At 50.7% G+C, this 14051-nt stretch overlaps 1 protein-coding gene across 5 annotated transcripts in view; it reads left to right on the top strand.

Moving 5' to 3' along the window:
* kcnab2a (potassium voltage-gated channel subfamily A regulatory beta subunit 2a) overlaps positions 1–14051 on the top strand; it is a gene marked incomplete at both ends in the record, with an annotated part of 69932 nt that overhangs the window by 33021 nt on the left and 22860 nt on the right. The window contains one exon of one of the 5 annotated variants that reach the window (XM_083668904.1): positions 899–1110. The exons of the other annotated variants lie outside the window; for them this stretch is intronic. Coding sequence (XP_083525030.1) covers positions 899–1110 — 212 coding nt within the window. Of the gene's footprint in view, positions 1–898; positions 1111–14051 lie in introns of those variants that run through there. 5 annotated transcript variants of the gene reach the window in all.

Below are 14051 nucleotides of genomic sequence, written 5' to 3' on the forward strand. Positions count from 1 at the left end.
TGTGCATCTCTCTCTCTCTCTCTCTCTCTCTCTCTCTCTCTCCATCCATCTCTTTCTCTCGCTCCCGTCTCTTTGTGTGGATCTTGGCAGCTTGGCGAGGTGTTGTCTCCAGCGTGGAGCTCAGATTAAGAGGAAATTGCGGGGCTCCGAATCGCCACGTCTGTCTGCGATCCGCCTCAGGTTAATACCGCAAGCAGCGGCAGAGCGACAGACGGAGGAATCCAGGACAAGCCAACGCAGGCGACGCGCAACCTCCTCTCCTCTCGCAGGACGCTGTACTTTTCTCGGGTGCGTCTTCGCGTGGGCTTTCCGTGTCTGCGCCGGGACGGTGTCGGTGCGGAGGGAGTCTGTGGGCTCCGCGGTCGGTTAGTCTCTGGACCAGACGCAGCAGCAGAGAGAGAGAGAGAGAGAGAGAGACCTCCGCCGGGCTGAAGCAGAGACTGTTGAGGTGCAGTCGGAGCAGGGTAGTCTCAGCGGGACGGGACTCTGCTCTCCTCGTCCTCTCCTCGTCCTCTCCTCGTCCTCTCCTCGTCCTCTCCTTGTCCTCTCTTTCCTCTGCCCTCCCCTCCGTCCTCCTCCCCCTCCCCTCCCCTCCCCTCCGTCCTCCTCCCCCTCCTCTCTCCAGTCAGTCTGAGTGGGAGTACCGTACAGTGGGAGTACTGTTTGTGTGCACAGAGTCTGACTGAAGAGAGAGGACTGACTGAGCCACCTCACGTTCCCTCCAGAGGATCCCTCTGTCTCTCCCCCCACCGCCTCTGCCTCTCCACCCCTGGAACTGGACTGGTTTTTGGAGTGACTTCAGTCAAGAGTCTGAGGTAAACCGGACTTGGGGACTTCATCCGTGCGAGCTAAATTGTAGTGAAGATCTTGAAGCCCAGCCGGGCGGCTCCCAGCCAGGATGCAGGTGTCGCTGGTGTGCTCGGACCACCGCGGGGGGGTGAGCCGCAGCACCGAGGACCGGCTGAATCGGCAGAATGCCAACAGCCCCAACACGGGCACCCGCAGCAAGTTCAGGGCTGTGGCCATGGTGGCCCGCAGCCTGGGCCAGCTGTCGGTCCAGAACGTGCCCGCTGCGAGCGACCAGAGCATGAGGACCGGCATGAAGTATAGGTAGGCGCTAGCCTGACAGACCATAATACTCCTGGACCTTAGCCACCGTAGCAGACCTGAGGCTGACGTTGAGGAGGTACCCTAGTAGTACAGTAGAATACCTGGCTTAGTTACTGCTGCTGAACTAGGCTAGTTACTGCTGCTTAACTAGGCTAGTTATTGATGCTTAACTAGGCTAGTTACTGCTGCTTAACTAGGCTAGTTACTGCTGCTTAACTAGGCTAGTTACTGCTGCTTAACTAGGCTAGTTACTGCTGCTTAACTAGGCTAGTTACTGATGCTTAACCTGGCTCGTTAATGGTGCTTAACCTAGTTAGATACTGGTGCTTAACCTAGTTAGATACTGGTCCTTAACTAGGTTAGTTAATAGTGCTTAACCAGACTAGTTACTGGTGCTTAACCTAGTTACTTACTGGTGCTTAACCTAGTTACTTACTGGTGCTTAACCTAGTTAGTTACTGGTGCTTAACCTAGTTAGTTTCTGGTGCTTAACCAGACTGTAAGGGAAGCTGCAGGTTGGGTGATAGTGAAGAGCAGGTTCTCCTAGCGCAGCCTGCAGCCCCACCATACCGTTTGTTTTGGTCCCCCTCTGGTCCTCCTCTGGTCCTCCTTTCCTTTCTTTGTTTGTTGGGAGAATTGTTCTGTAAATGTGAGATATGAATGTGAGATTGGTGTGAATGTGATCTGAATGATGTGATAGTATCTGAGATGGTAGATGGTGTGTGTGTGTGTGTGTGTGTGTGTGTGTGTGTGTGTGTGTGTGTGTGTGTGTGTGTGTGTGTGTGTGTGTGTGTGTGTGTGTGTGTGTGTGTGTGTGTGTGTGTGTGTGTGTGTGTGTGTGTGTGTGTGTGTGTGTGTGTGTGTGTGTGAGTGTTTGTCTAAAAAAAACTAAATCTAAATTGGATTTTAGGGAGCACCTTTAGATGTGTGTGTGTGTGTGTGTGTGTGTGTCAGACTAGTGTTTGAGATGGTCGACACAAACACAAGACAGCGTCGAGGTCATCATTCCATTGCTCAGGTTTAACCATAGTACTTGGCAGTACATTAACAGTAGATTAACAGTACATTAACAGCAGTGTGAAATCAGTGTGTCCGTACAACCATTCTGCAGACGGCTTCAACACTCTTCCAATGTCTACTGTGTCTGTGTCACGAATGGTTTCTAAAGCTTTAATAGTTTCAGATTGATCTCAGTTCCCTGCAATCATTGTAACCTAATTGCCCCCCCGCCAATCCATATGAATAATTTCTGAGTGCACACTGCATTGTAGGCTCTCGATCAACACCAGAGACCCAGGAGGTTCTCCCCTCCGCTGGACTCCCTGAGGGGTTTGGGTTCATAGGGAAAATAATATTCAGCAATATCACCTCATCCCTACAGTCGCCATTATTAACTTACTGATACTAACGTACTAGATGGGTGATCTTTATTACCAGGAAAGAGCAGGGTATTTGTGGCAGTGCAGACTGTACCCACAAGAGACAGGTGGATGTATTTGGATACGGAATCCTGAAGCATACTCCAGTATGTCCTCAAACCAAGAAAATTTACATTTTAGGGTTAGGTTTTTGGAAATGGATTAATTGATCGTTTCCCAGGTCGATGGATTGACCCCCACACCACAGTGCATCATTTAAATGACTATTCTGCTTGTTTTTTATTGGCTGCTGAGCTCTTGCTTGACCCGCCAGCCAGGAGTGATTCCATAGAATAAATCCTTTAATGAATAAAAGGGCAGCGTCTCCTTCTGTGGGTTAAAATGAGACAGATTCCACCCACAATCTGACAGACAAGCGGCGTGACTTAAATTGTGCCCCTGAAACTGAGGGAAAAGTGGCGTCTTCCGATGAATCGATTAACCATTTTAAAATCGGTGTGGATACCAGCGATCGACTAATCGATGAATCATATGATATACCCCATCCTTAGTATTAATACATTCAACCGGCAACGGATGGTTGAAAGGAGGTGTTGTTAGGTAACACTGTGCTTTACGTTGCCTTGTGCGTAACCTGCTCTATGTAGTAACTATTGTGTTAACAGTCACAACATCAACTGTCCTTTGGTAACTGTATGATGTATGGAGTTGAGCTGTTTGTGTTATTACAACTGTCACAGGTAACGCGTTAATTCCTGCTATTAAAACGTAATTTTTACATCTTTAATTAGGTCTAAATTTGACTGAAATGTCATTATATTTCACAGGTCTAAATTTACTGAGATATGACTTGTCCTTGTCTCATAGAAAACAAACCAAATGCTCCACCAAGTTCCATTAAACAAAAGGCCAGACGTAGATCCTTGTCAGATCGAAACGTTTTTTTTTTTTAAATATGTTTTTAGGACATTTCTGCTTTGTTGAGAGAGAGACAGTAGAGATTGACAGGAAGGATGGGTCAGAGAGAGGAGGGATGACATGCAAGATAGGTCAAGTGTCAGAATCAAACCACAAACCTTGCGATTACGTGGCATGCGCATTAGTGTGCTACGCCACTAAGCGCCCCGAAACGTTGTTTGTGGTGTGCAGGGCGTCTATTCACCCCACGCTGACTTCTCTCAGCCCTGCCCCCCTCTGAAGGGCGAGCCTTTTCACCGTACTTAACCGTAGACAACCAATCGAAGGCGGCTGCTGTCCAGTGAGGCGGAGCTGGCTGACGCGTGTCTGAGCACCGGGGCTCCAGGCCTCCCGCAGGCGCTGTCTCAGCGCTCCAGATATGGATCCTGGGATCGATCTGCAGGGGAAGGGCGTCCCCATTAGAGAGCTGCAACACATTAGATCTCCTCAGACTGCAGCCGTGAGCAGGAAGGAGGGAGAGACCGGGGGGGCTTTGTTGTTAAGCGCACCGGTACAAAAGACGGTTCCGAGACCTTCCCTTCTGTGTTGATTCTACTGTCTGTCCTCCACTGCAACTGCTGTAGATATGGTGATTCTACTGTCTGCCCTCCACTGCAACTGCTGTAGATATGGTGATTCTACTGTCTGCCCTCCACTGCAACTGCTGTAGATATGGTGATTCTACTGTCTGTCCTCCACTGCAACTGCTGTAGATATGGTGATTCTACTGTCTGCCCTCCACTGCAACTGCTGTAGATATGGTGATTCTACTGTCTGTCCTCCACTGCAACTGCTGTAGATATGGTGATTCTATGACCTTTCTAAGAATAGTAAAGTGGTTAGCACACACAAACAGAAGAGAGCTGACTGTACGTCATTATCGTAAAAAAATGATTTAAAGATTCTACGGTCTTTGCACGGTGCACAGTGAGCCGTGGTTGTTTTGAAGATGATCCCACCTTCAGCGGCTGATTTTTGCTGCTCTGGATGCAGTCAGATGTGGGGTTGTAGGGAGGAGGAGGAGTCTCACGCGGAGGGTCTGAGGCGCTGAAGAAGCGCCTCAACTGCCGGCGGCCGCCGAGCCACGTTAACACACCATGTCAGCTGAGGTGAATGGTGACATGAATGAGCGTCTGCAGTAGAACTCATAAGATGGATGGCCTATTTGGGTGTGTGTGTGGGTGTGTGTGTGTGTGTGTGTGTGTACATACATGTACTCTTGTGTGCATGTGTGTGGCATTAAACATATGCTCTTTTTATCTGTGTGTGTGTGTGTGTGTGTGTGTGTGTGTGTGTGTGTGTGTGTGTGTGTGTGTGTGTGTGTGTGTGTGTGTGTGTGTGTGTGTGTGTGGTAGATAGTTAGTGTTAGCCCTGTGCCCAGAAGGGAGCGGGCTGGAGTAATGTGTGCTCCTGTCAGAGTGGATCTCCCTGACATGACCCCTGAAGTAAACTCTCCCCGGCTCTGCTGAGAGAACTGGGCCGCTCCCCTCCCCCTCTGTCCTCCCCCTCTCACCTCCAGCTCAAGACCCAATGGTAGACTGAGTCTCACAGCCAAACTATACAAACTAACCCCTCGCAGCACCGCAGCGTCTCCGGAATGTCAACACGGTTTTCCTCTACTGATAACATTTAAAAAGAATAATAATAAAATAAACAATAGTAATTAATAATCCTTCCTTCCTTCTGGCATTGTGACTGCCAATGGCACCTGGTCCTAGCATGGATTGTTGCCTGTGGTGATGTGATGTCTGTACTGATGTATAGGTGATTCACTCACTTTAGACACGTCGTTTGGATAAAAGCGTCTGCTCTACGCTATGTTACCGAAACCTCGACAGCTCATCTGCAATTCCAGTTATCTGAAGAAGCCTACATCTGCATGACATCAACAATTGCGTCAACACTGTTTTATCTTCTTTCTTTTTTTTAATTCAAGCCTGAAATGAGACGCCGAACATTCCAGCGTGTGCAGGGCGCTGCGTTCACTGTCTGGCACGTCTCACAGATCACCGGGAGTCGTTAACCGGCGCTTGGCGCTCCGCAGACGTTACGGCGCCGTAATGGTGTTGGTATAGTTTGGCCCTTAGGGTGTTTTCACATACAGTCCTCATTAAAAGTAGTGAACTCAGGCCTCTCTGAGGTAGGAGGGAAACCTTTTGTATTCACACTGCCCGTCTGTCTGGATGAGGACCGTCTGTCTGGATGAGGACTCTGTGTTCCTGCTGGCTCCTTCCAGCAGTGGTGAGGTCTCCATCCACTTTGCTCTCGCAGCGAGATGTTTCGTTGGAACTCAGGCCAATTAACTGCTTTGCACCTTGGGTAATTGCACATTTACTGAGCAGCGGGCCAAGAGAGATTCATGGTCTTATAGAACAGAATGGTTACAACGACTGGGAGTGCTTTGCGTTCACATCGCACCAAAGAAAATCTACAGAGACCAATTTAGAGAAGTCCTTCTGCCCTCTGTCTGTCTCTGTCTAGACAGGGCTCCATCAGGGGAGGCTGGCGGAGGTAGAAATCAGAGAACAGGCTCACTGTAATGCACGGAATGGAATGACAAAGGGAAGCAGGGCTTTGTGGCTTCTTCCATTGGTCTTTGCATGAATGTAATAATAATATACAGTATAATATATATATATATATGCCATTTAGCTGACGCTTTTTTCCAAAGCGACTTACATTGCAGTGAGTGCATACATTTCAGTATATATGGTCCCAGCGGGAAACGAACCCACAACCTAAGCGTTGTTAGCGCCATGCTCTACCATGCTGTTAGCGCCATGCTGTTAGCGCCATGCGCTTGGTGGCGTAGCACACTAATGCGCATACCACATAACCGCAAGGTTCCTGGTTCGATTCCGACCCTCGACATATCCTGCATGTCATCCCTCCTCTCTCTCACCCATCCTTCATGTCGATCTCTACTGTCTCTGTCCCAATAAAGCAGAAACGCCCTAAAACATATTAACATATACAAAAAAATAAATTAAAAAAAACGCTCGAATGCGTTCATGTCAGAGTTATGACTTCACCACCCGGAAGCCACGAGTTCCCGAGAACCAAAAGAACACACCGCCCTGTACTGTACCATCAGTCACACACGTCTCCCTAGACCTGAGCCTCCTAGAACCCTGGACACTCTCCACGGCCCGCTCCCTGGGAAGGACAATATCATATCGACCACGAATACTAAATTCAGCCTAGTTTGCGTGGGTCGTCCGTTCCAATCTCCGGCTCAGACCCTGAGCTGAATGAGAGCTGACAGATCCCTCCCGGAGGGCCGGGAGGATGTTCGCTCCAAGCTGACCTCCTCGAAAGGTCAAGCTAGTTGTTCTCTCATCCCTCTCAAGGTATGGAAGCGGATGTGTACCGTAGATCGCTCCCGTAGACGAGTTCCTCTGAGCCTCGCCAGCGCCTGAGACGCTCTCCAACGTGACACTGCAGCCTGCATGACACGACTGGTTAATATCATCTCCCCGCGAGGCCGAGCGCCTCAGCCAACGCAGCCATCGCCTCCTCCTCCTCCTCCCAGGAATGATTAAATGGCTTTAGTCAGGACTGAATTAATGATGCACGCAAAACGGCTTACGATTATGTAAAGCAGTCTTTTCTTAGGGAAGCGGATGGAGGGATATCAGGCAGGCGAGGCCAGGCAGGGCAGGGCGCGGGTGGGGAGTGAATCCTGTAAGACTTTAGTCTTTCTTCACAGCTCCGTTTGTGCTCCCCTCTCTTCTCCAGCCCCCCCCCCCACCCCACCCCTCCCCCCCCGGGCTTAGTGGAGGTGTAGCCAAATAAACTGCTCTGTGAGCAGAACTGAACAGAGTGTCGGACTCAATTAATTTCTTAATTTATTTAGTCATGCGATTTATTTGACAGGGACAAAGTGCACACTATGTTATGAAACATTCCAGGGTTTGCGTCAGTGTTAAAGTGCTGGAGTTTACACTAGAGAGAGATCATTTCCAGCCATGGTCCCTAGAAATGCACAACGAGCCAATCCCTCCCTCCCTCCCTCCCTCCCTCCCTCACGTCTGGGACCTCTCATTACGGCTTCCAGCTCAGAGTTCACTTGAAACTACACAGTAAGGCTATTTGCAGCCGTTTTCTGAAACACAGTAAGGTTTCATGCCTGGGCTTTGATCGCAACGAGACAAGATCTGTCCCTCTGCGCTGTTACACAGTATCCTTTACTGCAGTGGCCATGTAAACATGAGGAGATGCCTCTCCTCCCTCCTCCTTCCCTCCCTCCTCCCTCCTCCCTCCTCCCCTCCCTCCTTCCTCTCCTCCCTCCTCCCTCCCTCCTCCCTCCTCCCCTCCCTCCCTCCCTCCCTCCCTCCTCCCTCCCTCCCTCCTCCCCTCCCTCCCTCCTCCCTCCCTCGGTATAGTTCTGCAGTAACTGGCTCTTGCGGCCAGGATTGTTGACGGCTCCGGAGGCCCGATGTTGTTGGTTTTAGAGTTGAAACCGAACCGCAGCAGCGCTGCAACCTAACGACTGGAGAAGAGGGGGGGGGGGGGGGGTGTGTGTGTGGGGGGGTGTGTGTGTGTGTGTGTGTGCACGTGCGTTGGTGTGTGTGTGTGTGTGTGCGTGTGCACGTATGTGCGTGTGTGTGTGTGGTTGTGTGTGTTTGTGATGAACAGATGGTGTTTAAATCATGTAGTTGTGGTGTGGACGTGTGGTGTGTCGACAGATAGGGAGAGAGACGCGGGCGGGCGGCGGGCGGCGTCCGCCTCGCCTTTAGGAGGCTCGTACTTCTGCCCGTCTAGCGTTCAGCGGGATGTTAAGTCTGACGTTCATACACCGTTCCTGAGCAGGTGGCGGGCGGCACTGACCAAGAAGTAGATTGGTAAACGGGTGTGATTTACATAATATAGCAAAGCTGTAACATGGATCCCATACAGAGATTATCACAGGCTCTGTGTGCTGCATGCCTAATAATGCATATGAACGCATTGTAGGCTACGAATAAATTAGTCTGTCAACGAGCGTAGCTTTGTTCAGAATCCCTACACGATGTTTTTACGTGCCAAGAGGATTGGATTTGGTGTTCTTTTGTCATCAGTTTTCAAAGTGTTCCTGTCGCTTCTGATGTGTCACCTTTAAGAGAGCTCTGACCACGGGGAGTGTGGTGTGGTGTGGGTGGGTGTCGTGATTCGGGTGTCAGGTAGTGTGGGAGAGTGCTGGGACTTTTTATTGCACTCAGAGGGCTCTTCATTGGTGAGCCAGCTCTCCATAGGCATCACTCCTACTAGAAATATGGCTCCTAGAAACACACGGAGGGAAGTAGCTGAGCAGGGCCCGGTAGGTAGCTTCCTCTCACGTAGAAACACTGACAGGACCCGGTAGGTAGCTTCCTCTAACGTAGAAACACTGACAGGACCCGGTAGGTAGCTTCCTCTAACGTAGAAACACTGACAGGACCCGGTAGGTAACTGTCTGTCATGTAGAAACACTGACAGGACCCGGTAGGTAGCTTCCTCTCACGGAGAAACACCGACAGGACCCAGTAGGTAGCTTCCTCTAACGTAGAAACACTGACAGGACCCAGTAGGTTACTGTCAGTCATGTAGAAACACTGACAGGACCCGGTAGGTCGCTGTCTGTCACGTAGAAACACTGACAGGACCCGGTAGGTAGCTTCCTCTAACGTAGAAACACTGACAGGACCCGGTAGGTAGCTGTCTGTCACGTAGAAACACTGACAGGACCCAGTAGGTTACTGTCAGTCATGTAGAAACACTGACAGGACCCGGTAGGTCGCTGTCTGTCACGTAGAAACACTGACAGGACCCGGTAGGTAGCTGTCAGTCACGCAGAACCACTGACAGGACCCGGTAGGTAGCTGTCAGTCACGCAGAACCACTGACAGGACCCGGTAGGAAGCTGTCAGTCACGCAGAACCACTGACAGGACCCGGTAGGTCTCTGCCTGACAGGACTCTACCACAGCCTCTGACTCCCAGTAGGTCTCTGCCTGTCAGGACTCTACCACAGCCTCTGACTCTACCACAGCCTCTGACTCTACCACAGCCTCTGACTCTACCACAGCCTCTGACTCTACCACAGCCTCTGACTCCCAGTACTCGCTTCCCCACCGTCTGTAACAGGCAGAGAGCACTTGGCATCTGTTTGCTGAGGGGCAGCTAGGATGAACCGCCAAATGGTGGAAGGGTGGGTGGGTGTGTGTGTGTGTGTGTGTGTGTGTATATGTAGATTTGTGTGTGTGTGTGTGTGTGTGTACAGTATGTAGATTGTACTGTGTGTGTGTGTGTGTGTGTGTGTGTACAGTATGTAGATTGTACTGTGTGTGTGTGTGTGTGTGTGTAAGTATATGTAGATTATACTGTGTGTGTGTGTGTGTGTGTGTAAGTATATGTAGATTATAGTGTGTGTGTGTGTGTGTGTATGTATATGTAGATTGTAGTGTGTGTGTGTGTGTGTGTGTGTATGTATATGTAGATTGTAGTGTGTGTGTGTGTGTATGTATATGTAGATTGTAGTGTGTGTGTGTGTGTGTGTATGTATATGTAGATTGTAGTGTGTGTGTGTGTGTGTGTGTGTGTGTGTGTGTGTGTGTATGTATATGTAGATTGTAGTGTGTGTGTGTGTGTGTGTGTGTGTGTGTATGTATATGTAGATTGTAGTGTGTGTGTGTATGTATATGTAGATTGTAGTGTGTGTGTGTGTGTGTGTGTGTGTGTGTGTGTGTGTGGGTGTGTGTGGGTGTATGTATATGTAGATTGTAGTGTGTGTGTGTGTGTGTGTGTGTGTGTGTGTGATATGGAGAGGGAGAATGTGAGAGATGATAATGTGTTAAGCTCGATGGGGAAATGAAGACAGCTGTTGTCTCTTCGCCTGACTTAGTGGCTGGGTGTGTGAGTGTGCCTGGGTGTGTGAGTGTGTCTGGGTGTGTGAGTGTGCCTGGGTGTGTGAGTGTGCCTGGGTGTGTGAGTGTGCCTGGGTGTGTGAGTGTGCCTGGGTGTGTGAGTGTGTCTGGGTGTGTGAGTGTGTCTGGGTGTGTGAGTGTGCCTGGGTGTGTGAGTGTGCCTGGGTGTGCCTGGGTGTGTGAGTGTGCCTGGGTGTGTGAGTGTGTCTGGGTGTGTGAGTGTGCCTGGGTGTGTGAGTGTGCCTGGGTGTGTGAGTGTGTCTGGGTGTGTGAGTGTGCCTGGGTGTGTGAGTGTGCCTGGGTGTGTGAGTGTGTCTGGGTGTGTGAGTGTGCCTGGGTGTGTGAGTGTGCCTGGGTGTGTGAGTGTGCCTGGGTGTGTGAGTGTGCCTGGGTGTGTGAGTGTGCCTGGGTGTGTGAGTGTGCCTGGGTGTGTGAGTGTGCCTGGGTGTGTGAGTGTGCCTGGGTGTGTGAGTGTGGCTGGGTGTGTGAGTGTGCCTGGGTGTGTGAGTGTGTCTGGGTGTGTGAGTGTGCCTGGGTGTGTGAGTGTGTGTGTGTGTGAGTGTGTGTGTGAGTGTGCTTTAGCTGCTCTGATCCTCTCTGCCTGATATTGTCTTTCTTAAACACACTTGAAATAGATGTATTAATCCTGCAATATGCAGACCAGAATAGACATTTCGCTTTCATTTCCCGGCTCAAGCTAATCGGCTCAGACCTGCTCCTCATCTCAACGTATGTTTGCAGTCATTTCCATGACTTTGTATGTTTGGAGTCTAGGCCTGTCTGTGGAATACATCAGGAATAAGTCTGATGAGGGAAACCAAATGAAGACATTATGGTGTTCCATCCACTGTGTTGTCCTGTTGTGTGACAGACGGCTCTGTGTGAAAAGAGCTGTCACCCTCATTGGCTGTCGGAAGCTGTTCCAGTACAGTGGCTCTGATTGGTCAACGGTCAGTGGGTCCTTTAGCCTTCAGAGATGGTCCAACATAATGACACAGCGCGTCAGACTGCCTGCATGTCAATTGTGTTGGCAGGCGGTTTCATTGTCGTTATTCTGCACGACATGCTTTTGAACCGGTCACGCTTCGTAATTTGTGTGTGTGTGTGCCTCCGTGTTTGTGTGTGTGTGCGTGTGTGTGTGTGTGTGTGTGTGTGTGTGTGTGTGTGTGTGTGTGTGTGTGTGTGTGTGTGTGCGCCTGCGTGTTTGTGTGTGTTTGAGTGTGCGTGTGTTAATTCGTGCAGAACGGAATAACAAATGGGAATTAAGCTGAAGGAAAACCGTCGTGATTGAGGTTATTGGTTAATCAAGGGAAACTAAATCAAAAGACGATATTTTTAATAATGATCAGCATCTCCCTCGCTTGCGTCACGCTGCCTTATGAATGTTTAAACTCATCATCTACGTCCCAGAACCTGTCACATGGCACTGAATGATGCAGTGTACAAGTTCAAAACATTTCTGGTGATGGTGAGTCAAGACATTTCTGCTGCACTTTTCCTGTGTTTCTCTCAGTTTGTTTCAACACAGCAGTATAAACCTGTAGACGGTCTGTTCAGGGAGCTTCGTGGCGTAGCACGCTAAGCACGTACCACGTATCCACAAGGTTCCTGGTTCCATTCCGACCCTCGACATATCGTGCATTTCATCCCTCCTCTCTCTCTCTCTCTCTCTCTCTCTCTCTCTCTCTCTCCCATCCTTACTGTCAATCTCTCTACTGTCTCTATCCCCATAATGCAGAAATGCCCTAAAAAACATCTATTTTTAAAAACAAATAATATCTGTTAGGATGGCGGTTTGTGACAGAGCGATCAGCTTCAGGTCTCACATTACTCTCTGCCGGTTTCTAGTGATTCCTCCCCCTCCCCCTCCCCCTCCCCCTCCCTCCCCTCACCCCTCCACCCCCACCCCCTCGCTCTCCCTCCTGGCTTAAACGGAACAGTTTCCACCCCTGCGGAGTCGAACAGTGGTACAGCTCACCCCCACCACAACGACAGCCTCTGAGAACGCCCCGGGACGGGCACAGATCACACCGTGGGCCAGAAGGGCCACAGATCACGCCCCAGGAAATCCCTTTTTCTGTGCCAGTGGCCCATACACAAGCTGTGTGTCTGTGTGTGTGTGTGCGCGTGTGTGTGCGCGTGTGTGTGTGCACTCGTGCATGCGTGTGTAATCTGCTCCCGCCTCAATGCCTGTAGTACAGCACCAGTGACAGCCGAACCTAGCCTCTACAATCACGTATACCCTGTTCAGCCTTAGTAACGCTGTGCTGTAGAGGTCTGTGTGGGACGGGAGGTGTAGAGTGGGTTTTTTCCAACCTTAGGCTTGAGCCTTCAATCTCAGGTAGGGTGCACGCTGCTGTTTTTAGACAGGACGTAGGTGGGGGGTGGGAGGTGCTCTTCAAGGCTGAATTGACGTTACGTAAAGATGAATCTCTCTCGCCGAGCAGAGCATGCCGCTGTGGGCCAGTGACATGAGCAGTGTGTTTTGTTTTTCACTTGGAGCTGTGTGTGCGTGTGCGTGTGTGTGTGTGTGTGTGTTGGTGTGTATATTTATAGTTAGTAGAGTGAAAATATCCTCCCTAAACAGATTCCTCATCACAGCTGTGTGGCCCTGTGCTCATTCATCATCGCAGCCTGTCCCCTAATCTCCCTGTCCCCTACCCTGACACGCACACACACACACACACACACACACACACACACACACACACACACACACCTGTCCCCCACTGTCCTCCACCCTGACCAGTTACACACACACACACACACACACACACACACATAAACACAAACACACCCTGTCCCCCACCCTGACCAGTTACACACACATAGTCCCTGACCCTTCCCCCCACCCTGTCTGGTCCTGCCTTGAACTCCCAGTAACACATGTCCCTCTGCTCCCCTTCCCCCCACCCTGTCTGGTCCTGCCCTGAACTCCCAGTAACACATGTCCCTCTGCTCCCCTACTTAGACCCTAGACCCACTGCTGTCACCCCACCGCCCAGGTGAAGCCCTGTCTGATTCACCCCGTCTCACCTTGATGACATGGCAACATATGTGCAGCTTGTTTGAGGTCGTGCCACCTCATCCGCTCCCGTGTTCTGGACTGGGAGGATCCTGCGTGCGTCATCCATCTGGTTTTGGTCACCTCAGGTGTGCAGTGCATTTACGTAAAAAAACCCACTGAAATAGACTTGAGTTAACTTGAGTTAACTCACCCCTCACGTAACGTAACGAGAGGTTGTAATGAGCGGCTCCGCTCATCCCGGCTGAAATCAAGGGGCTCACCCAACCAGAAGGCCGGGGTCGGGAGAGGAGCCCAGAGGCAGTGACTCATCTAATCAGAGGAGCCATTGAAACTGCGCACGCAGTGGTGACTGGACACGGAGTCCTCCTAATGGTCCTGTTTGAGGACGGCTGCCTCTCCCTCCCTGGGGCGGCAGTCTCCTTTACCTCTCTGCTCCATAATTGAACAGGGTTACAGTCGTAGGTGACCTTACTCAGCGGGCCGTGTCCTCCGAGGCTTAGCGGGAACCCGAGCCTGGCCACAGCTTGTTACCGGGCCCCTGCTGTGTTGTGGGGAAGGCCAGCCCGGCCCGGCCTGGCACTGCAACCCAGGAATGCAGTATTAAAGAGAACAGCCTGGTGAAATATTAAACACAACACAGAGCTGACAAACGGGCAGCGTCACCAGGACAGCAGGGCCAGAGATCGCCAGAGAG

The sequence above is a fragment of the Argentina silus genome (genome assembly GCF_951799395.1).
Source record: "Argentina silus genome assembly, chromosome: 4".
In the NCBI taxonomy this organism is placed as follows: domain Eukaryota; kingdom Metazoa; phylum Chordata; class Actinopteri; order Argentiniformes; family Argentinidae; genus Argentina; species Argentina silus.